At 39.0% G+C, this 22,610-nt stretch overlaps 1 protein-coding gene across 3 annotated transcripts in view; it reads left to right on the top strand.

The window, feature by feature from the left end:
* GRID1 (glutamate ionotropic receptor delta type subunit 1) overlaps positions 1 to 22,610 on the top strand; it is a 537,290-nt gene that overhangs the window by 404,229 nt on the left and 110,451 nt on the right. For all 3 annotated transcript variants that reach the window (XM_075109572.1, XM_075109574.1, XM_075109573.1), the window contains exons 5-6: positions 7,589 to 7,642; positions 20,610 to 20,783. In XM_075109572.1, coding sequence (XP_074965673.1) covers positions 7,589 to 7,642; positions 20,610 to 20,783 — 228 coding nt within the window. The remainder of the gene's footprint in view (positions 1 to 7,588; positions 7,643 to 20,609; positions 20,784 to 22,610) is intronic.

The following is a 22,610-nucleotide window of genomic DNA, read 5'->3' as shown; positions in this document are numbered from 1 at the left end:
TCGTTTTTTTCTGATCACCCATGACCTAAGTAACAGGCAACTAGTGCAGTACAAACATTAAAAGATATGATTAGTATATTTCAGTTTGGGTTATTATCAAATCATGTGCAAAATGTCAGGTACAGTTTCTAATTAGCATTCATCAACTGCAGAGGTGTGTGCTAAAAGCTGGTGAAGGTGTGGGTCATATTTACTCCTGTTTGTATGAAATGCCGTATTAGCAACCGAATGGAACTCAGTTGTGGATGGTGTTTGGGAAGTTGCTCTGTAGTTTTCTGGTTTTTTAATCTTTTTCTCTCCCTCCCACTTTTATTTTCTTTCTTCTCTTTCTTTTTCTCCCCCCCCCCCCTTTTATTTTTCCCTTTATTATGTTGAGTTATTTAGCTTGTGGATGAATGGAGACAGAGGTCAAGGAAGGATCGTCTCAGATCACTTGGACAGATACCAAAAATGAAATATTCCAGAGTTTGTGAGGAACAAGAACACTAGATAGCTATCCCAGACTAATGACCAGACATCTGAGTAGAAACGTATAGCGACCTATATGACCGATTTGGCCTATCTTTTGTGGGAGATTCATGCTGAATATGCCAGGCTTGTAGGCTTAAACTACTGGAGGCGGCCAGAATGGTTATAATGCCATCCAATCTCATTATAAACTTTCAGTAATTAGTTGTGCTTTGTCAGTACCACCGAGGGAAGAATAGCTTTTCTTAACAAAGCAGTTCTGAAGAAGAGCAATAAAGGAATATCAGGCTTCATGTTTTAATGTTACAGTGCATGATAACTTGGAAAAACATCCCCAGTGAGTGAGGTTTTTTTAGTAATACGTCTATAGAGTGTAGACCAAGAATGAAACAATACATACAGTGATTCATCAATAAATGCAGTTAAAAGCAAGTTATGCTTGTGGTTCATTAATCTCTTGTACAAAGCTAATATGTACTAAGATTTGGAACTGACAGCTTCTGTTGTAAGTGTAGGGAAATGAACTGTATCATTGACATGAAGCAGTGATCACTGAAAGATAAGGATTCAGTGAGCCTGCTAAGCATTTTTTAAAAATGTGTACGTGCACATTTCTAGGATGATGTTCAGAGAAAAGAAGAATATAGAATTTTTTACGAAACCTTTTATATTAAAAGTACAAATTCTTCATGGAGAATGATGTTCAGTAAGAAAGGGTCAAGTTCAGGGGATTTTCTGACATGAAAAAGTATGTCATGGAACATCTTTAAATTCCCACATTACCATTTAGAGAAGGAAGAATTTCATATTTCACTTTGAAATGATATTTAGAAATTTTAAATAACCTGTAAAAAATGAGAAAAGTAAACTTACAGTTCTGATTCTGTTTACTGCAAGTCAGTTTTTCCTCTTTGTGATTCTTAGTCCAAAATGTCTTAGTTTTATGACTTTTCTTCTAGAGTACCATGCTCTGGAAAAATTTCTGTTAATCGCTGTGCTAGTGGTATCATTACAAACTAAGCTTTAGAAACAGTATCAGTTTGGAGTATTCTTTAGTACATTATACGTACTATAAGGACATTTTAAAAAATAATTTTTATAAATACTTTCTTGTGACTAGTAATGCTAATTTTATTTATTTATTTTTAATCTGGTAAACTTTATAGGATTTATGCTCCTCTGGAGATACTGAGCCAAGAGGTATTTATTTAAAATGCAAAGGAAAGAAGGGTTCTAATGAAGTGCAAGAATCTCAACAACTGCTAAAGAGAAATTGTTTTTCTGTGAAGTTCTATTACCTATGCAAGTCACTCCTGGATGTGAACTGCACATTTTTAATGGAAGAAGTTTCTAAATCTAAATTGGGTATCTGGGGGATATAGGCTGAACCCATCTGCTCTGCCAGAATTGACTTCTTCATATCTCCCCTCTTAACTTATTTATATCCAAGACATATGCAAAACTTCTTAGATAAACAGTTGCACTTTGATATTATCCAGTTAATTACTGTCAGATGTGTTGCATTGGAAGCTTGGTCTGTATCTCTTCTCTGGGATCTAAACCAGTTCCCTGATTCCTAGGATATTTTTCTGGATGTTTAAATCAAGAACAAAGACAATTTTAAGTCCATCTTCTGCAATGAAAGTCAGCAGCTGGAGTTAGGTTTGGCTCAGGCTTATAAAATGCTATAAAGAAGGTAGTGACTTTTTTTTTTCCCTCATTGCTGTTTTACTATATTAGATTTCAAAGTGGTTCTGAAGAATTTTTCTTTCTTTTTTGTCAGGGGGAAAAAAAGACAGTATTTAAAAAATTTCTTCGAGGGTGTGAAGGGATAAAAAAAAAGCTGCTTTTGGAAGCAGGTCACTGGCTACAACCTTGCTTGGGACAATAAAAGCTGGAAACAGTTTTCTTCTGAAACCTGTCCAGCGGCAAATCTAAAGTGAGCAAGTAATGAATTGTAAAGGCTGAGACTGATCCCTTATGAAAGATTTGCAAAGAGCTGAGATTTATACATAATTACTTCAAGCCCTTTACTTATACCTTCATTATGAATAATAAAAAGGGAAAAAAAAAAAAGAGGTTTATTTGTCATTGTCATCCTGGTTGCTTTAGAAATATGAAGGGAAAGATGACAAATGACCTCAGAAGAGCCAGAGATTTGTGATATTTGCCTATGATGAAGGCATATCTATTTTTAAAATTTATTTCATAGTAGTAAAGCTGAGTATTTCCTAACCTCACCCCCGACTATCCTGATCTCTAAAAAGAACTCAGGTCTCCTGGAGGCTCTTTCTTCAGATGCCCACTGGCTAGCCCGCTCTGCGCCTGGATTTCTGCTGGAAGTGTCCCGGGGCGGCCATTGGCAGGGATCTGCCTGGGGTTGCAAGCTCGAAGCAGCTGCATAGGAGGAGCTTTGTAATGGGGCCTGGTTCCTGGTGCTGTGGTCTTGAGATGGTCAGGTGTATCCGCCGGTGCCTCCATGGAGTAGTCACTGCGTTGCAGGTCTATCTGTTCTCTGCTGCCAACTGTAATTAGTCATCAGTTGGCAACAATTTTGGTTTTGTGTTCTTTTGATATCTCTTAGGACACTCTTTCCAAATTATTTTCTCACTGTCAACTCCCCAGCTTACCTTCCCATTCATTTTTTTTTTTTTTTCTGGAAAGCTATGATGCTCTTTATCTTCACCATTAAGGTAAAGGATGTACAAGTAATACCCTTTACTACTTTGATATCCCTACTAGCAAAACACTCTGGTGTTTTCTTTTTTTTATATCATGGCTTTCAGGGTGGCAGCCCTTGTTTCCAAAAATGTAGACACAACAGGACCATCTGTGTTTGCCATCTGCTAGACATTTCCTTCTAGGATCCCGGGGTTGGTTACGGGGCTTCCAGGCATTCCTACTGCCTGTCCCCTGGGTACGCAGTAAGGAGACAACAGGTTTGTAACTATCACACAGATGCATGTAAGCCTAAACCCTTCAGCACATCCTGCTGTCACTGGAGCACTGGAGTCTGCCCATGTCTGCTGGAACACCCACCTCTAAGTTGTGTCTCCAAGTTGTGTCTGGCCACTCCATCCCTACTTTCTTTTCTACACAGCCTGCTTTTTGCTGTTAATGCCAAGGTGCTGACTCTGGCAAAGCTGCCAGGTATTGTGGGAAACAGCCTTCCTTACCGCTAGCCAGCCATTATCTGCTTGGAGATGCATGTCATGCAGTTTCAGGTTTTTTGAGATGGTCAGGAAAGGATTATTTCTGTTCTTTTTCTTTTTTTTTTTTTTTCCTCCAGAATTGCTTTATTTCTGAACATAGCAGTATTTATTGCTTACTTTTATAACTTCTTTTAATCCTGCAACTGCCATTAGATAAAATAATGAACCACGTTACGTATTCATAAAGGCAATGTAAATATTTGTTCTCTGCTGTATTCCAATAAAATAGTGTCATGGATTATTGGCAGTAAATTACTTTAAGTTATGCATTTAAAAGTAAACAAAGCTGTATACATGAAAATATCTTTGATCATTTTTCATGAAGTATTTTATTCTTTTATCATTGCTGGTATGAGATCTGAAATCTTAATGTTTGTATTTTGATTTTCAGTGTCTCTTTATTTCACTTCTATTGCAAATGCTTTCTACTGAGAAATTATAAATGGTTTTCTACATTTACTGCTCCCCTTCCCCTCTTCCCAGTCTGGCCTGGTTCTAATATCATTTATGTGTTGTCATTAACAGTGGTCCACTGAGTGAGTTATAAATCCCCTGTTTAGGTTCTGCATTTTAACAATTGGCTGTTGAAAGGTAGCTGGGAAGGAAGAAGGGCACACAGTCTCAAAAATCCCTCTTTTTTCAAAACTTGTAGAAGCTATTTGCTAGTCTAAGAGAAAATAAAGGAAAGACGGATGTTCTTTAATTTCCAGTGTGCTGTTTATCTCAAAAGCAGACTTTCTATTTGACAGAAATGTTGTGAGGCATTACTCCCAAGTGTCAACTAGACCCTATGTACATATTAAGTATATAAAGAACTAGGATATTTTGCACCTATATCAACAATTTTTTTTCCACAAGAAAAGCCCCATAACATACTTTAGCACATGAATCCTGCCTCAATAGATGGCAGGGCTTTTCCTCAGCCACAGTGATCATACAGAAATTCCTAGCCTACTTTCCTTAATATAGGGGGCATTTATGAAATAGGCTGTAATAGATCCTTCAGGATGTTTCATAGACAAATTTTTTCTTTTTGAATGGATGGAGGCACAAGCTTAAAAAAATGGCAAGATCTTGAACAGCTTGAATAATTAAAAATTAATTAAAAATGGGTGACCGAGTGCTGATACACTTTCCTCTTTAAAGAAAATGAAACTCCATGAGTTATAAACATGTAATTTCTTTCTTGCTCCAAGAATTCTGAATAGATTTTGATTATGATATCGCAGGTCTCCAGGACCTTGCTCTTCACACTGTTTAACTTCTATGAGCCTCCAGCAATACACCTCCATTACGCCAGTGCTATCAGAAGGTTGAAACTTCTGATGTGTCTTTCGGTGGTTCATTTTAGGATTCTTTAGGACAGCAAGTCTGTAAAGATGGTGCAAAATCTGAAGCACAAATTGCAAGAAGTTTCTGCTTCCTCTTAGCATGTCTGGGTTTAGAATAGTGCTTCACGCGACGTGTTGCAGCTCTAATCAGAAGATACTTATAGATACTTAAACTTGCCTACCTATGGTCGTGTTTCTAAATACATTTTGTGCTTTTAGATTGCAGAGCCATTGACTTCTTTAGGAGGTGCTGAATGGTCTAGCACACTGATGGCTAAAGATAAACTCTTAGCAACCTAAATTTAGGCACCTCATTTTAAAAACTTTGGGCCAGATATGTGAACCCAGAAGAATGAGTTACAGCAATTCATTTCAAATTCCCTGGCTCTTGTGGCTCCCCAGACCTAGCATTTATTCATACAAATTACTCACTGTTGCAGATAAATCACAAAATGTAGCCAATGCAATAACTCTGCACCTGAGCATTATTTAGTTCTGCTTTGCTGATGTTGGCAGGACTTTGCTTTTCCTCTATATGTTACAGCACCTGGCTATTTTGGCTTTGTCTGAATATGTTAGAGGGGTGAATAGGGAGAAAATCTACAGGGTTTTGCCCTCACGCTTTCCTAATAGCTGCGATTCCTCAATTAGGTGGTCAGTTTAATTTTCCTGCCAGCTTAAAAGAAGCACAATGGAGACAATTACCAAGGGAGACAATTTTTCACTGCATGGTTAGGAGTGGATTATCCTGTCAGAACTGTTGTCTCTAGTGGTTCTCATCTGCTTTGACACCAGGGATAGTTAATTTTCCATAATGCTGTTTATGATGATGCTGAGAAATCCGGTGCCCTGTCTGTGTTGGGTTTTTCTCTTTAGACTACTTTGTGGTTTCTGTTTTGGGATTTTTGTCTCTTTAAAGGAGTACTTCGCCTTGTGGACATGAGAAATAGATTGGGGTTTGTGTGTCGCTCACATTTCCTTAGGTTTCTGTAGGATACACAAATGAATAACGTTTTAAAACACAGTTACTTAGGCAAGTAATTTATACTACTTTTGTGGGTTTTTTTGGGTTTGTTGTTTTGTTGTTTGTTTTGTTTTATTTTTTTGCCAGGATCAGGTAACAGTACTCCCTTTGCCTATATAAAGGATGGATATCTTGTCATTTCACTGGAGCCTTCTAAGTCATGGGTGTTTATTCTAAGCCATTCATCTGTAGTCAGTGTCATGAGAGAAGGTGATTCATCCCATCTGATGCTAGATATCTGAGAGGCTTATTATGCAAATGTGTTCTGGAGAGGAAGGTGGTTGATGATGTTCCTGCCCAGCCCAGTGCCACAGTCGAAAGAGCCTCTCTGTACCAGTGTAATTGTTTTTGAGGCCACACATAATAAATAGGGTGCAGAAATTATCCAGGTTAAAATACAGTAACTGGAAGTATTTTTTTCTTCTGTATTTGTGGTTTTTTTAACCAGGTTCATTTCAGTGATTCATAGGGCCATTTATAACACAGCCATAAGAATATCTGTTCAATAAATGGGGTCATACTGGCACAGAAGAAAGAAGTGGTTGAAGGCAGGGACATTTAAACTTTGTGTAATGAACTGCCTCCTGAAATGCATGTGTGCTCTGGGACTGTCCTGTTTTTTTATTAGGTGAGATGAATCCACAGTAGTTGTTTAACCGTGTGTTAAGCAGGGCATTAACAATATCATTATCACTGTAGTGTACACCTCTTGATGCTTGATATTGCTTTATTAGACTGTAAAGTATCTTGAAGTGAGCTTATCTATGTCAAACAAAGGGGGTAGTTAGAAACTTCTATGTATATTGCCAAATCTTTCCATGGAGGTGCTCAGTACAGTTCGTGCAGTCTTTCCCAATTTTAGTGTCTTTGTGAACCATGACGGTTATATGTATATGGATAAATATGCTCGCCGATGAGATGAGCTGTTTCTTTATAAGACGTAGTGACTATCCAAGTCCACACTAGGAAGCCAGAAAAAGCGTCCATGCAAATCATAGCTTTCTCTTGGGTCTTACGCAAACATGGAGAGAGGGTGACTCATGAACTTCACTTGAGTGTCTCAGAGCGGTGTTTTTCATTAAATAGGTTAGCTAACAGTTAACTGACCTATTGTCTCAGAGTTGTAATGAGGGAGAAGCAGTATATTTTGGGAGGCATATTGAAAAGAAACCCAGCCTATTAAGGTCTATTATATATATTTTATGGAATCTAAATCTCATTAACTGCATGTTCTGTGTGCCGTTCTTCAACATACGATCCCTTCTCATGGTGATATACCACCCTGCTCCAATACGCTTTTGTGGTACCTCTAAGGGATATCTTCATGGTACAGGGGACTTTGGTTTAGGTACTGAAGTCAGAGAAAGGTGACTACCAACGATAAGATATCATTCCGTAAAGCTGCACTGGAAGAGATGAAAAGAACTATACTGCAGAAATGCCAACAGCAATGAAAGCAATCAAAATTATCTTTATAGTATCTTTTTATGTAAGTTCTTTCTGGAATATGTTTCACATTTTTTTTATTTTTATATTTCTTTTTATTTTTATAGGCTGTGGAAACCAACCTTGCATCAAAGGATAGTCACTGGGTCTATGTAAATGAGGTAAGAAAGTCAAAAGAGACAACATAGCTTGGTACATTCACTCATCAGAGTCTTTTGTTTCATTTGTTTTGACACACCAAACTGAGCACACACTTAGCATTTTTGCTTTTTGAAGGGTACAAGATGTAAACTTTCCGGTGTTGCTGCTTGTCTGTCTGAGCTGAATTGGCATAGGTGGAATACCAAAGGTCAAAATAAAGCTTCCAGTATACCCCAGAGCAGCTGGGAGACTTCATTTTTACCTTCATGTTGACCCTACTTCATTAGCTATTTAGGAAGCAGAGAATATCTCAAAAGAAACCTCAGATACATGCATCTATACCTGCCAGAATCTCAGCCTTCACTGCTACGAAAGCCTGCACTCAGATACGGGGAGAGGAAGGAGCGCTGAGGCTAGTTGCAAGCGTAGCTCATTTGAATATGCATTTACATGGTACTCGGGTCTTCTCCAGTGTGGAATTGTGTTGGTGTTTTGGCCAAGATCCAGGATAGCATAGATTTAAAATGTGATATTTCCTCTCTGCAGCAAATGTTATCCTGTCCTGCTACTATGACTATTTATTTTACCTGAGCACCACAATGCTCTAATGGGAATCAGTGCAGACTCATATTTTAAAGGCAATGGAAAGCTTGAAATGTTGTACCATATATAATAATTTATAAATCACTGATTGTTCAGGATAAATGGCACTATTTTATATATTTCTGGTTTTAATAATGATTCATTAAAAGATAGTAAAATATCTAAGTCAAAAAGAACTGTGTTCACTCTTTTATTTTTTATATTACAAATGCATAGTCTCTAATTTAATAACCAATTCCTTTGTTAATTTCTCATTCCTTTCTTTGTACCTAGCTAATAATTTTGGATAGGCTACTTTTAATAGTAGCTACAAATTGTATTGTGTGGCATTAGAAAGGCTCTGCAATTAAATAGGGGTTAGGGAAAATGAGTGAAATCTCTGCTTATAAAGGCTCTAGAAATTGTTTCTAGTTCTTGTTACATTTAAGCACCTCCTGATTTGTCAGCTGCAGTAATGACCACTACAAAATATCAGCAAGATGCCCAGAGAGTCAGTGTTTCTATTGCTGTAAAGATAATACAGTGCATGTTTCCCTAAACATTTATAGAGAGGGAGTGTTTGTGAATTTGTTAATGCTGCTGTTATTGTTCAGGTGTTAAAAGTCACTTTGTGAAGCCTGAGCCTGTAACATGACAAATGAAAACCTTCAGCACTCGTGCACAAACGTGTGCACGCGCACACACGCGCGCGCACACACACACGCGCTTCACACAGGGTGTCAAATCTGCTTTTATTTTGGGAACTTTTTTCTATTTTGTGGCGAAAGACTGGGTAGGGAAGCTGTGATAGCAAAACGTAAATCTTTTTAGTGAAAGATATTAGTGCATGTACTTATAAATATCTCAAAATGCAGTTAAAATCAAACAGACGATTACAGAAAGTTTTCAAATTCATGAAACTTCGGAGAAGTCTTTGCGGGCGAAAAGAGGAGGGAATGTCTTATTTTGTTGTTTGTTTTTTTTTTTTTTTTTTAACAGAAAAGCGTTTAAAGCTACTGTGAAAAGAAGATATGTTAAGCATCCACATGGATGTATCTGTAGAAAGATGCAGGTTCCTTAGGGCTTGCTTCTTATTTAGTAGTGTGCACACCCCCATGCTAGCAAAAGGACAGACCGATTATGCTTTCCATGTACATGTTTCCAGTTGGTATCAGTGAGAACTGCATGGGTGCTTGATGGAAGACATGTTATTCCTTGTTTGGATGTTGATTGGTGCTGTGACTGGCAGAATGGAATTAACTTTTGATTCCCAACAGTCAAATCAGCTCTTTTTGGTGTAATTCCACACGAGTACCAAGCCAGACGTACACCATTCTGTAAATGGACTAAATACTTAGCCAGTCCTTTTTTTCTCCCAGGCAGGTTGAAGATCCTACACTTTTCTGTTCACCCTATGATCTGTGTGACCCGATGATCCCATTGCAAGGAAAGAGGTATAGGGCTAACTGACCTCGAGGGGCAGTAGCAGGAAGAGAACGCAGTGACGATTATTTCCATTGAGGTTCCTTGTAGAAAGTGTTGGATTGTAAACAGGGGGTTTTAGGCCTTTCTCACTTCAGGGAACCATTTAAGAGCCTGGTACAGGTTAGATTCCTGAGGTCTACTGCTCTTGAGCACCTTCTCACAAGCTGCCCTGTCTCCCGCCTCTCAATAAGCCAATGAGGATTTGAACCTTGGACTTATCTTGCTATAGTAAAAATTACTATATAGCACAGTATTATTTCAATAATTTCAACTGTCTTATTTGAACTAAAACAACTTTTCTCTTTCTGTATTTAGTATCCAATAAATATTTTTAGGGGTCTTTGGTTTTGTTTATTTTTCCCCCCCCTTATTCTTCTTTCCCTTGTGCTTCTGTCACATATGGCAGGATAGGAGTCAAGTTTTGGAGTTCCATCACTTTCATTTTGGTAGGTAAACAACACCACTAAGCTCATGATGAGCTCACTTAAAACTGTGTGGCTGGTAAGCTTTTTACACTACAAATGTACAGCTGTGGAATATAAAAATTGGTCTCAAATTATAGAGCTGTACTGTCAAGATCCTGCATTTGCTACTTTTCAATAACCCAAGTCTCTGTGCTGAGGTATCTGTTCAGTTTAGATGCCATTGGTGGTGCAAAAGGACTCAGTCATCTTTAGAAAAAGGCTAGTGAATTGGGAGCTGGATTCATTGTATGGGGTTGGAAAGCTGAAACATTACATGGCAAGTCCTTCAGGGTAAGAGAATACACAGGGATGGGTCTTTGCAGGCAATATCATGCCCTCACACATCCCTTTTTGAAGCCAAAGTAATAAAAACCTTGCTGTTTAAAAATATATATTTGTAAGTATGTTAACTTTTCTCGTGTCAGACATTTTATGTTTCAAACTTGCTGAGCTGTCAAAAGTAGAGGAAATTTGAAGGAAAAAAGAAATGTTTTTCTAACCACCCTCCCCCTTTTAGATTTACATTTCACCATCATTTTTATTACTAAATCATTCCTTGCATTCATTTGGGTAATGATTCTACCTGAATTCTGGGTTAAACATGCCAAGTAGCTTTTTAAAAGCAAGAATATTTGTGATTTCTATATAAAGCCTTGCAAAAGCAAACAACTCTTCAGAACAATGGCTAGTCCAGGCTTAGCTTTGTCTCAAGAATAGTCCAAAATGTTTTATTACCATTGACTGTGTTGGGATTTGCCAAAGACCAGCAATTCTGACCCTAAAGAATATCTGTCAGAACGTATCTGGTGTTCTGCTTATACCTTTGCTGTTTATATCTTTAAGCATTGATGAAGTGGCCAGCTTTGATAGATGCGTGCTATTTCTTCTTGTGGCATGACTGGCACAGTTGTAGGTGCTCCCCTTTCTGGGTGTTTATTTCCTTTTTTTCCTGTTTTTCTTTCTTATTTTTATTTTTCTCTTACATTTCTTTCTCTTTGGTGCCTAACATCAAGCATCTCTGTTGGTTCCTTCTGACATTTTTCATTCCCCCCTTCTCTTTTATTTCCTGTTTGGAGAAAATGCTGTGCATTGCCCAGGGCATATGTCTGTGGGAGAGGCACAAGAGCAATACTCGAAACTGAATTTGTGTGTGGTTGTACTAGGAGCAATGCTCTCGGAGTCTGTGTCTGCTTTTTTATTAGCAGCAGCAGTAGGTCTGGGGCTATAAAAAGCACCAGAAACCTTGTTTCCCTTTTTGTGGGGCATTTCATGGTGTTGAAATTTCCTCCGTTGTAAAAGGAGAGAAAAGAGAAAATAAATTGTTCTGCAAAATTGGATTTCGGACTAAAAAAAAATTCAAGTTAAATACACTATTTTATTCCTTCATATCAATATATTTAATTCTAACTCCAAGTTTCTAAACATTCATTATTTTTACATGTAAATCAGTAAAGTACACAAAGCAATTAACTGCCCGTCATGGAAACGGAATGGGTACTGAAGTTGACTGATAAATGAGTTGTTTAACCGTTATCTCATCCTTCCTTTAATTTCTTTTTCAACAAACTTTCACTGTTCAGAAGTTTAATTGTAAGTTGTAAGACATGGTAGGACAAAGCACAAGGCCATTGGTTGAGATAGGAGATAATTTTTAGTAAAGGACAGGCTACAGATGAAGAGAGGGCAACGTGGCATTGCATGTCCCAGCCATATGTACTTCCTCTGAAGCGAAGGAGCGGTGAGGCTCAAACTCGTCCAACAGCTGCATGGAAATACACAAAACACATACACAGAGGATGACTATTTTGAAAGTGCATTTTTGACAGAAATGCTCAAAAGACAAGAAATTGAAATAATGGAGGATTTTAATTTCCCTGGCAGTTGAAAAAATAATGCTGGGACACAGACAAGGCTTCACAATCTCCTGTGGTTGACAATGGTATCCGTACATATTTGAAAAGCTAAGGCAGCCGTCAGTTCAGGTTTCATTATGGCTAAGGAAGAATGGGCTGAGGAAGTCAGAAGATAATTGGTGTGAAAGTGGCTGTGAGGTGGTAACATGCACCCTCTGAAGAAGAGGAAGGAGTGAGAAAAGGAGAATAGGGATATTGGACGTCAGTAAATAGATTGTCCAACTTCACAAGTTTAGGGAACTAGTAGTGCTTTTGGATAATATGATGAGTAAAAGACAGCAAAAGAACTGTGGAGTTCTGTGAAGATGAAGGGATAATAAGGCATCATTATGGTTCCAATGGGTTGTCTTTACAGATCTTGAAGTCAGAGAGGAATCCTAAATAAAAAGTGGTGAAAGAAAGGGCTAAGGAGGAGTGTAAAGGCATAAAAAAAGTAAACTATTATAAAATGAGGCTGAGGTGGAAAACGACTCATACCGGGGGTCGTAAAAAGCAACAGGAAAAGTTTAGATACAGCAGAAGATAAAGGAAAAGTGTAAGGTGATTACTTAATAAAAGAATGAGGTTTTAATGTTTTTACTGACTGACTTGATGCTGGCTTTATAGAAACTAATAACTGTAACCAGACTGTTAAAAACACATTGTAGTAGTTCCAGTTTATTTAGAGAAATCTGAGGCACTCTGCCTGGTGAGATTTGATACAGAGAAGTGTCAGGTACTTTGGTCGTGGCTACAAAATGAGGTATAGCTGGTGAACACCTGCAGGAGCAACTTAGAATCCTTGTGGATAACAAACAGAATATCAATCAATACTGTTGTGGCCTTGCAAAACAAGCAAATCTAGTCCTCAGATTTGTTACTGGAAACATCCTTTGTAAGATAAGGGAGGCAATTATTTTGCTCTGCCTGTTTAAAAACAAACAAACAAAAAAAATCAATCACACAACCTATGCTGCAACATATCTGCAGGGTCCATAGCAGAAAGGTAAGTTGTATTTGTAATGGGTCTTGCAAAATCAAACATACTTTTTCATTGATAGAAGGTAATAAGCCAGCTGATCTTGTACTAAGCTGAGCTTAATAACTCGAGCTTCTGAAAAACCATCAATAGCTTTATTTTGCTCCTTATGTATAGTACTAACCATAAATAAATTTAAAAAAGTCAGGGACCAGTTTGTTATTGGTGAAAATCTGTTTTCAGTAAGAAATCCAAAATAAATAGCATGAAGCTATAGAATTAAAGTATTACACAGATTCCAAATCCATAGGAAGGCAAAATATTCAGTAGTTAGAAGGCAGCTGAAGTTCTTGTAAGCTTTAATTGAAAAATAAAACTAAACTCTAATTAACATCCAGAACAGGATGCTTTTGGACGTTTTATCTTTTCAATCCACAGAAAAAATCATGGTTTGGAAAAGTTGGAGGCAGTAAGCACAGAGAAATGACTATAATGAATTGCAGCTGCAAAGTATTTGGTTATGTTGTTCTCAGCTATGATGATGCTTGTCAGACGAAGCCCTCACAGCTGAGGAGAAGGGACAAGTGAAGTAGGAAGGAAAGGTCTTGTAATTTCTGCAGGAGAGGTAATAAAAATATTTGAAATATAGCAGGAGTATACGTTTCATCAGTGGCGAGAAGCCATAGACAGAAAGTGAGAGTTCTAAGGGACTTGGGGAGCTCTGAGCCATGTTGATGTTATCCACATCACTTGAATGCAAGGCAAAAATTTTAGACAGCAGTTGACCTTATTCTTCCTTTTTGGACAGATGACGCTTTCCAGAGGATGCTGGTGCTGCCAGCAAATGAATTTCTAGATCTTCAGCTGATTAATAAAACTTTCCTAAACTCAACCCAGGTGACCAGTCAGAACAAAGTGAAGGAAAAGACTATTGATGCTTTTTCCTTTCCCCTTTCAAAGCATTCACTCAAAACATGTTTCTGCTAATCCTTTTCTGGACTTTAGCTCAATTCTCTTATTTCTGCTGTTTTCACAGGTCTCTCTTCACCACTGTTTCACTGTCTGTAGGAGGCAGTTATATGAGGGATGAGAAAGTGTCCCGTCATCTCCATCCTGGTGTGACATATTTCTTACTTTCCTGCAGCTCCATTGCTTCTGCCAATAGTTATATTCTTTCCTTGCACTACATCAGACAAGACCAGTATATCCATAGTTACTCAACCTCTTGATTTGAGAATCAAATGCCTTTTTAACTATCACTTCTTTCATATGTTTCTCTAGAAAATATTTTTCAAAGGTTGAGAAATATGAGCAGAAAATAGAATAATAATTATCAGATAAAGTCTATCTCAGCAAACTACTTTTTCCCCAATGGCAGCAAGTAGGAAGGTGTTAGATAACGCATGATGAACAATGTTTTCCTAGAGCAGGACTTCTAGAGTAATCTTGGGGGAGCTTATGACTTCAGAAGAAAGACCCCTTATAAATGCAGTGTTTGTTCTTCACTTATTTCTTTTTCTTTTTATCTAGAAATTCCTTTGTTTATGCACACTTTGGGTGATCAACAGTTAGACCCATGAGCCTCTGCAAATTGTTATGGCTTCATTTTTACCCGGGTAGAACCAGGACTGTCTCATAGACTGGAGTTTTGCTCTGTCTTTCTCTACATATGGAAGTGCCAAAAGTTTGTTGTGTTGTTTTGTTTTGTTTTAATGCATCAGTCTGTGTAATGATGTTTGTGTTTATGCTGATAACAAGAAGTTACTAAATCTTTTACACTTCCCCATGCCTTATTTTATCTTGGAAAAAACCGAGACACTTCAACGAATGTTTACAAATGCCAGTAGGGAAAGCATTCTAAGATCTTTTCAAACTATATAAAAATGCACAGACTAAAAAAAAGTCAAAAATTGAAAAGAAATATGTTGTGGTTTAACCCCAGCTGGCAACTAAGCTGCTCACTCGCTCCCCACCAGTGGGGTGGGGAGGGAATCAGAAGAGTAAAAGTGAGAAAACTTGTGGGTTGAGATAAAGACAGTTTAACAGGTAAAGCAAAAGCCGCGCACACAAGCAAAGCAAAACAAGGGGTTCGCTCACCCCTTCCCACGGGCAGGCAGGTGCTCAGCCTTCCCCAGGACAGCAGGGCTCCATCATGGGTAATGGTGACTTGGGAAGACAAACGCCATCACTCCAAACATCCCCCCAGTTCCTTCTGCTTCCCCCAGCTCTATGTGCTGAGCATGACGCCATACGGTGTGGGACATCCCTGGGGTCAGTTGGGGTCAGCTGTCCCGGCTGTGTCCCCTCCCAACCCCTTGTGCCCCCCCAGCCCCTCGCGGGTGGGGTGGGGTGAGGGGCAGGAAAGGCCTTGGCTCTGTGCAAGCCCTGCTCAGCAGTAGTGAAAGCATCCCTGTGTTACCAACAGTGTTTTGGTCACAAATCCAAAACATAACCTCATTCTGGCTACCGTGAAGAAAACTAACTCTATCCCTGCCCAAACCAGCACAAAATACGAGGAACACATTATGGAAAATTTCTTAAGATTTATGAAATGACCCATTTCAATGCAAAACGTAAAAATATTCAATTACAATTTATTCCAATTTTATTCTAGGTACTCTATATTTACTTCTTGCCCAAAGAAATCTTCCTTCTTTTTTTTTTGGCTGCTATCTTTGACACTGCAGAATGTTTATTTATTCATTTATTTTCAAAAAATTTTTCTTATATATGCTTGAAAGGTATAGATATACATGAAACTCTACTGTATGTGTACCTGCATCTTGCTCAATGAAATTTGTAGGTTTCAGAATTGACTTAACTCTAATGCTGTTGAATTACACAGAAACTGTCAGGTAGGAGCAAGGTTAGATGAGCTTTGATGAGTTGTTCTGTCAGTGAAATCCATGGTAAAATCAGTGGTGAATTTTTTTGTTTTGTCCAGCTTTTGATAACTATTATTGTGTGCTTTTTTTGGTCTGAGATAATTAAGTCTTTTTATGGAATAATATTTTTTTAAATCAGAGGATCTTTTACTGTATAGGTACTCACAATGATCTAAGAAAGACTTCTGGACACCCAGTGCAGAGTCCCTATGTCTAGAAATAGAGCTAATTCAATTAATATATAAATACATCCCTGTAGAGATTTTTAGGAGCATCAGGAAAAAGGAAGAGAAGTGAGGTAGTGTTGGATGTGTGGGAGGACAATGAGGACGGGAGTTGGACAGGTGGTCATGGAGACTTGTATTAGAATATTTTCTGTGCTGTGAAAACCGGATTGTGCCCTTGCCTTAAAGGATTAACCTTTTTAGATATATATATATTTATGTATGTGTGCGTGTCTGTCCATGTGGGATGCAGACAAGCCAGCATGAGCTTTAAATTGAATAAATCTATCTACAGGGTAAGCTGTCATGAACATTTTGAAAACCAGCTAATTGAAGGATGTTTTCTGGGTTTTTCAGCAAGTGAACAAGTGTCCCTTTATAGATGTCTGTACTGCATTGAGAAGAATTAGAATAACCCAAATAATAGTATCGATCCTAATACAAAAATTCCACATAAATCCGTAGCTTGTCTCCATCAGCATCCTTGGCCTCATTGCCATTCAGTTTAAACCTCCAGTTTTCTCAGGGATGTGCTTTCTGGAAATCTCTTTTGGTTCTTTAAATTATTAATATCATTAAAATTTATAATTTTCTGTCATTACCTCTAGGAAAATGGAGATTGTAATGTGAAACATAATTGTCTCGTTTTGCAATTTGTGTTGTGATAGCTGAGCACAACTAGAGCAGATTTAAATATTCCCCTGAGCAACACGGCTAGGTATTACAAACTAACTGAAGCTCTTTGTGTGCAGATAAATAAATAGATAAACGAGTTCCCCAAATGACCGATATTTGTGTGCAAATAAACAGATAAATGAACGCCACAAATTCTTGCAGAGTAAACTTTGCCATTAATATGCCACATGAACAGAAAATACAGTGTTTAAAGGAATACCCTTTCAGTGTTGAGCTGGGCTGTGTACTACTAGCCTGGGAGAATAGTCAGTCTTATACTTATGTCTGCCTACCAAAATATTTAAGTGCTGCCTGAAATATTGGCAATAGCCAATTTCTTTCCCTTACCAAAGGAAAAATCCAGGATAAGAGCACTTATCTAAGAGAACATCTTTTATCCTCAGGTAAAGTGGTCTCCCTCCAACGTCATTTAAGAAATTAAATTTTTACAGGCCTGAGTGCAAACTGCTATTAAATGTGCCAAGCAGTAGAGAGTTTGGCTCTTTAACCTTCCTTAAAACATATCCCTGAAACAAGCAGAAGCCACCATCTATATTAAGTAAAGACATACCCCATGTTGCAGCAGCAACATCATGGGACCATGAAAGCCAGAGAGTGAGCATGTGACATGGAATATTTGCAATGAGCACTCGCCCGGATAAACCAGCCGATATGCTCTACTTAGAGTACAGCATTCACACATGGTATGAATGGTAATTACGGGCTTGTGCTGTAAAATGATCCGAGAACAGGATTGCAAATTTGGGATACATTTGTTTGAAAAAAAACCCAAACCCTCTAGACCTAATTAAATTATTTGCTTAGTTGTCAGTTTCACAGTGTAAAGAAAATTTTCATATCGCGTACAGGAAAGAAAACACGGTACTTTTAAACAAATAACTGGATGAATAGACTTTAATTGTAAGATCAGTGTGAAATGTTTTTTAACCTGTGACTCCAAGGCTTAGAACTATTTTTTTGGATATATGCTGTTATTCTGATTGGTGTAAGAGCAAGAGCCAACTTCACATATACCTGCTTTTCCTTTTTTGGCTTGGTTTTTTTCTCTTTTTTTTTTTTTTGTCCCCTCATGTATTTATCCCAGTTGGAACACAGGTAACCTTTCTGCATGTGACATTTAAGGTTTTATGTGCTGCTAAGCCAGGACCATGAGCCTTCTGGAGGCAATTTTGCAAGGCCTGCCTGTGCCGGGCAAGTGGAAGAGGTGCAATCCCCCGGCCAGGGAAGCCGCAGCAGAGGCGCTCCGGTGCGGGGTGGTGGTGACCTGCTCTCCTCTGCAGTTCAGGCACTCAGCCAGGCTTTCCTGCTCCTGGACCTGCCTGAGGTGCCTTGTGATGCTGCCAGTGGCTGTACCACCCTGTGAACTGGCATGGAAAGGCCCACAGTTACCTTTAGCTTTTAGAGCACCAGCTCAAAAATGCAGCCATAGACCTTTTGTTCCCAGCTTTTGCAACAATAACTTTTTTTTTTCCTATGCTTTTACATTTCTAAAATGGAACCTGATTTCTAAAAGCAATGGGTCATTTGCTGGTATGAATGTCTATCGGCTGAAAAAAATACAGGAGCTTTGTTGCCCTTGGCGTTAGGTACTGAACTGAGGCATTGAAGGATTTAGCTGCTGTCATGCATATAAAGGTGGCGCTTTCAGAGTCAGATTAACCCAATTTAGGTTCTGAATTTCCCTCCAGAGGCTCCCATTTGTCTTCTTTGGCTGTAACACAGCTTTTATGTTCAGGACTGTCTTGGTGTCTATAGCTAAGTGGGAAAAACCTGGGTTAATGTGTTTGACATCATTGATCCTCACCGCTACGTTCCTTCTGGAAATCCCATGAAGGAAGCAGTTCTGGTAGGCTGACAAGTCTCAGGTCAAGCATTTTGGCAGAGCTTATGAGACATCTTTGAAAGTCTGTACATCACTCAGGGAGGACAAAAAATGTGTGTGGTGTGAAGTGAACTGAAGGTTTGGATGATTTGTGATCTTTTTTTTCTTGTTTCCAGCCGCTCAGTCTGAGTTTGCCTGCCAAGGGATGCAGCCTGGGGGGTTATGAGTTAAAGCTATCCCATAAAATTGACTCTCCCTCAGACCACAGCTTAGACATGCTTTAACACCCCTCAGCCCCACAGAAAAGAAATCCAAGGCAGCAGTCTGGAGAGATGTACAGAGCTTGTGGGTTTCCTTTGGTGCCTTCCTGCAAGGCTGCAGGTGCCACCCAGCATTTTCTATTAAGCCTCAAAATCTTTGGCTTCTATAAGAATATATTTATTTTCTGATTTTCTGTTTTCATGCCACACCAGTTGGTCTGTTGTTAATGCAATGAATTTCACCTTCTGCAAAGTTAAAAATTCATGTTCCTAAAAAATGATGGGAAATTGGCAAAGAACTACTAAATTGAGCCAAAGCCACAGTACCAGTCAACTATAACAAGTAATTATTATAACCCCATGGTCATTTTACTCACAGCTTGACAGCGAAAATGGCAAGAAAACAAAATATTTTTTCCCTTGAATGTTAAAATTATGGGGCCAGGCTCACTTCTGCTGATGACGCATCACAAGGTGTGGGCCCTGTTGACTGAGTAAGTCCAGCAACAGGAACTATTAGCAGCCCTGTACCCTGGAAGGGGCTGAGAACAGCCCATATGCAGGCTGGGCAATGGGCTGGTCCGGCTGTGCAGCCAGTGCAGCCAACATGTGCTGGACGTGAGCTGATGTGACTTACAGATGCTGCTGGTGACAGCAGTAAGGAGCTGGGATGTAAAGCTGCTCCCTGTGGAGGAGGCGCCTGGGGGAACTTATGGAGGCAGCAGGTGCCACTGCCTGTCCTTCCTCACAGTGAACTCCTGGCAGGAAATAACCATCACAAGCTGTACCACTTCATGACTTCAGGATCAGATAAGCCCCTGGAGTGAAAAAAAGAGGTGTTGGATTTGTGGCTTTTTGAAAATGCAAAATATGGAAAGCATGTAGTTGAGTTGCCTTCAGTTACAACATAAGGACAATAGATGCAGACTCTGTGCTTGTAGGATGGATTAGGAGGCTGGGACGTGGGAATGTCTGCAAAGAAGCTTTAGACAGTGCAGAGACTGGAAAGGAGAGCAGCCTGTCCTTGGGAGCTCCCTATGTCTTATCCACTATTATTCTGTGTGCAGAAACTTGCCTTCCTAAAGGTGTCAATTCCTTCCACAAAGTTTCTCCTATTCTTTATCTCCTAACACAACCTCTAAAGTCTTCCTTGAGTCATTATCAGGATTAGTCTGCAGAAATGATCTTCTGTTCTTGTGGGAAAAATACTTTCTTGTAAAGTTGTTCTCAGGTGTAAGGGCCATCTTTCCTAAAGACCGTCACTTTTTGCATTTATTGTTTTGTTCTCAGGGTGTAGTGAGGGTCTGTTCTGTCGAACCAAAACTTTTTCTATGTAAGTTTGGTTTGAAGGCTCTTGTTTTTTACTTAGAAACCTATTGAGACCATCTTCGTGCTTTTCTACGAGGAACTACCTCTGCAGTATGTTAGTGTTGCCAAGAGAGATGGTGCTGTGTTAAGCTGGGTTTTTTTTGTTTGTTTGATTGGTTGGTTTTTTTTCTGTTGTTGTTTCAGATGATGCTTAAAAAATACCATTGTTGTTATTAAACACAAAACAAGAACATTTGGCCTAGACTAAGCATGTACATCTGTAACTTTTTTCTTCTATGTCTTTTTAAACGCATTTATCCAATAGTGAAAGGAATATATAAATTGTCTGGACAAATATATGTTTTTAAAAGACTGTGTCTCCATTCACAGGAAATCACTGATAATGAAATATTAGAGTTGGTACATAGTGCTCTGGGGAGGATGACAGTTATCCGGCAAATTTTCCCTCTCTCAAGGGACAACAATCAGAGGTGCATGAGGAACAATCACCGAATATCATCACTGCTGTGCGATCCACAAGAAGGCTATCTTCAGATGCTGCAGGTCAGTAGCTGTGCCCAGCGGAAAAGTCCATCTTAGGAATGTGACATGAGGTAGTTTTCTGTGACTGTATTACCTCACAGGAAGAACAAAATGAGTACAGATAAATCTGAGCATGTAACCTTTGGCCAGCTTCTCCTGACTTAATTTATTTTATTTCCCAGCACTGAGTGCTTTAGACGTGATGTTATGTTCATGAAGTACCAGCAAGTGGTTACACTAACTCAGGGCTGATTTTTGGATATTTTATTCTCTTAAGAATCTTTTTCCATTTGAAAAAAAGAAAAAGTTGTGCTATCATACCCTTGTGGTGTTACTGCTTTCTTATTTTATTTATGCCCATCAGTCATCTGTTGTGAAAGAGTTAATTTGGGAGGATAACAGAACTCTGATAGGTATTGGGCTGTGGAGCGTTTCATATTTAGTTAAATGGACTGAATCCAGCTGATGTATTCAATCTGTCCCGTTTCAATAGTCTCAGAAGCCTCTAGCAGCTGATAATTGTCTAAGCGTGTGATATATGCGTTACTAGTTTGAGTTCCAGATTTTGGTAACAGATTTGACTCTCGTGTAAGCAACATCTCAAGATTTCTTGGCAATATATCCCAGATATCAGAATTTTTCTTTCAGCAATTTAAATATATTTTTCGGTACTATCTCCAAGGATAGCACAATAATTTAGAAACACAGGTCTTGGACTTTCAGTGGGGCTCCATGTGTTTCTGGTTTACTTTAGACACAGTTAAGAAACTTGTCTGTATCACTGTTGAAGCTGTTGCTTAAAACTGAAAACTTCAGTGAGACTAAGAATATAAACTTTATTAGAACCTTTTTGTTCCAAATTTAGTCTTAATCTGAGATGGATTGAGTGAGGACACAGTGGCTGAGCCTGTGAGTTGGCAAGCGTGGGTATTGTGCGTTAGAGTGAGTCTAGAGAGGGCTTGATCATGCTGTGGGGAGGGGGCTGTTGGCAGTCTGGGCTGCTGCAGCCTGGTGATAGTTAGGGTGAGGGGTCCTTCTAGAGGGAACCCATGTTCTGGCTTGGAAGGGCTTCTGAAGAGCAAGGTGTGAGGCTTACGGGAAACCAGGGAGATTCTGAGGTAGAGAAGAGGGAAGATCAAGATTTTCCAAGGAACATGGATGGGGATGTTTGTTATACGTATTTGTGCCCTGCTGAAAAGTTGTAGCTGCAGAGAATGAAATCCTCTGAGGGAGGGGTATGGACATTCCCTACTTGAATATAGAATCATAGAATCGTTAAGGTTGGAAGAGGCTTCTAAGATCGTCAAGCCCAACTGTCAGAAAACCTCTGCCCACTCAGGTTCTGACATAGCCGTGGCAAAGTTTGGGAAATGCCAGTCACATGTACTGTAGTTGTGAGTGCTGGTCTGTTCTTTCTGCACAGGGGAAAGGCTATGCTTGTCGTGGCTTAGAAAGAAAACACACTTTTGATCTTTGTTAGTAACTCCGAGGTATGCTGTAATGAGAACAAAGGCCACTCATTTCAGAGGATCAAAGCAATTTCCAGTATGTTGAAAAAATTATCTATCCTGCACCAACAAATCACTCATTGGGGAATGATCTTACATTACAGCAGGCTTTTGAGTATTGCTGTCTATGCTGGTTTATGCATAATCTAATTCAGAGGCTCATCTGAAGGGCTCTGACAGAACTCTCTGAGCAAGTTCTTAGTGGCTAAAGCAGTAACTAGTTTGCTAGCACGAAAAGCCTCGTGACCTATTACTAAATTTCACTGTCAAGCACCCTTTAGGAAGGATCCTCTTCCTGCTGATTCCCAAATGTGGGTTCTGAGAAGCAAAACGTTCTCAG

This window comes from Phalacrocorax aristotelis, chromosome 14, assembly GCF_949628215.1.
Source record: "Phalacrocorax aristotelis chromosome 14, bGulAri2.1, whole genome shotgun sequence".
Classification (NCBI taxonomy): domain Eukaryota; kingdom Metazoa; phylum Chordata; class Aves; order Suliformes; family Phalacrocoracidae; genus Phalacrocorax; species Phalacrocorax aristotelis.
The sequence above is the reverse complement of the archived record's forward strand: the minus strand, read 5'-3'. Positions and strand labels throughout refer to the sequence as shown.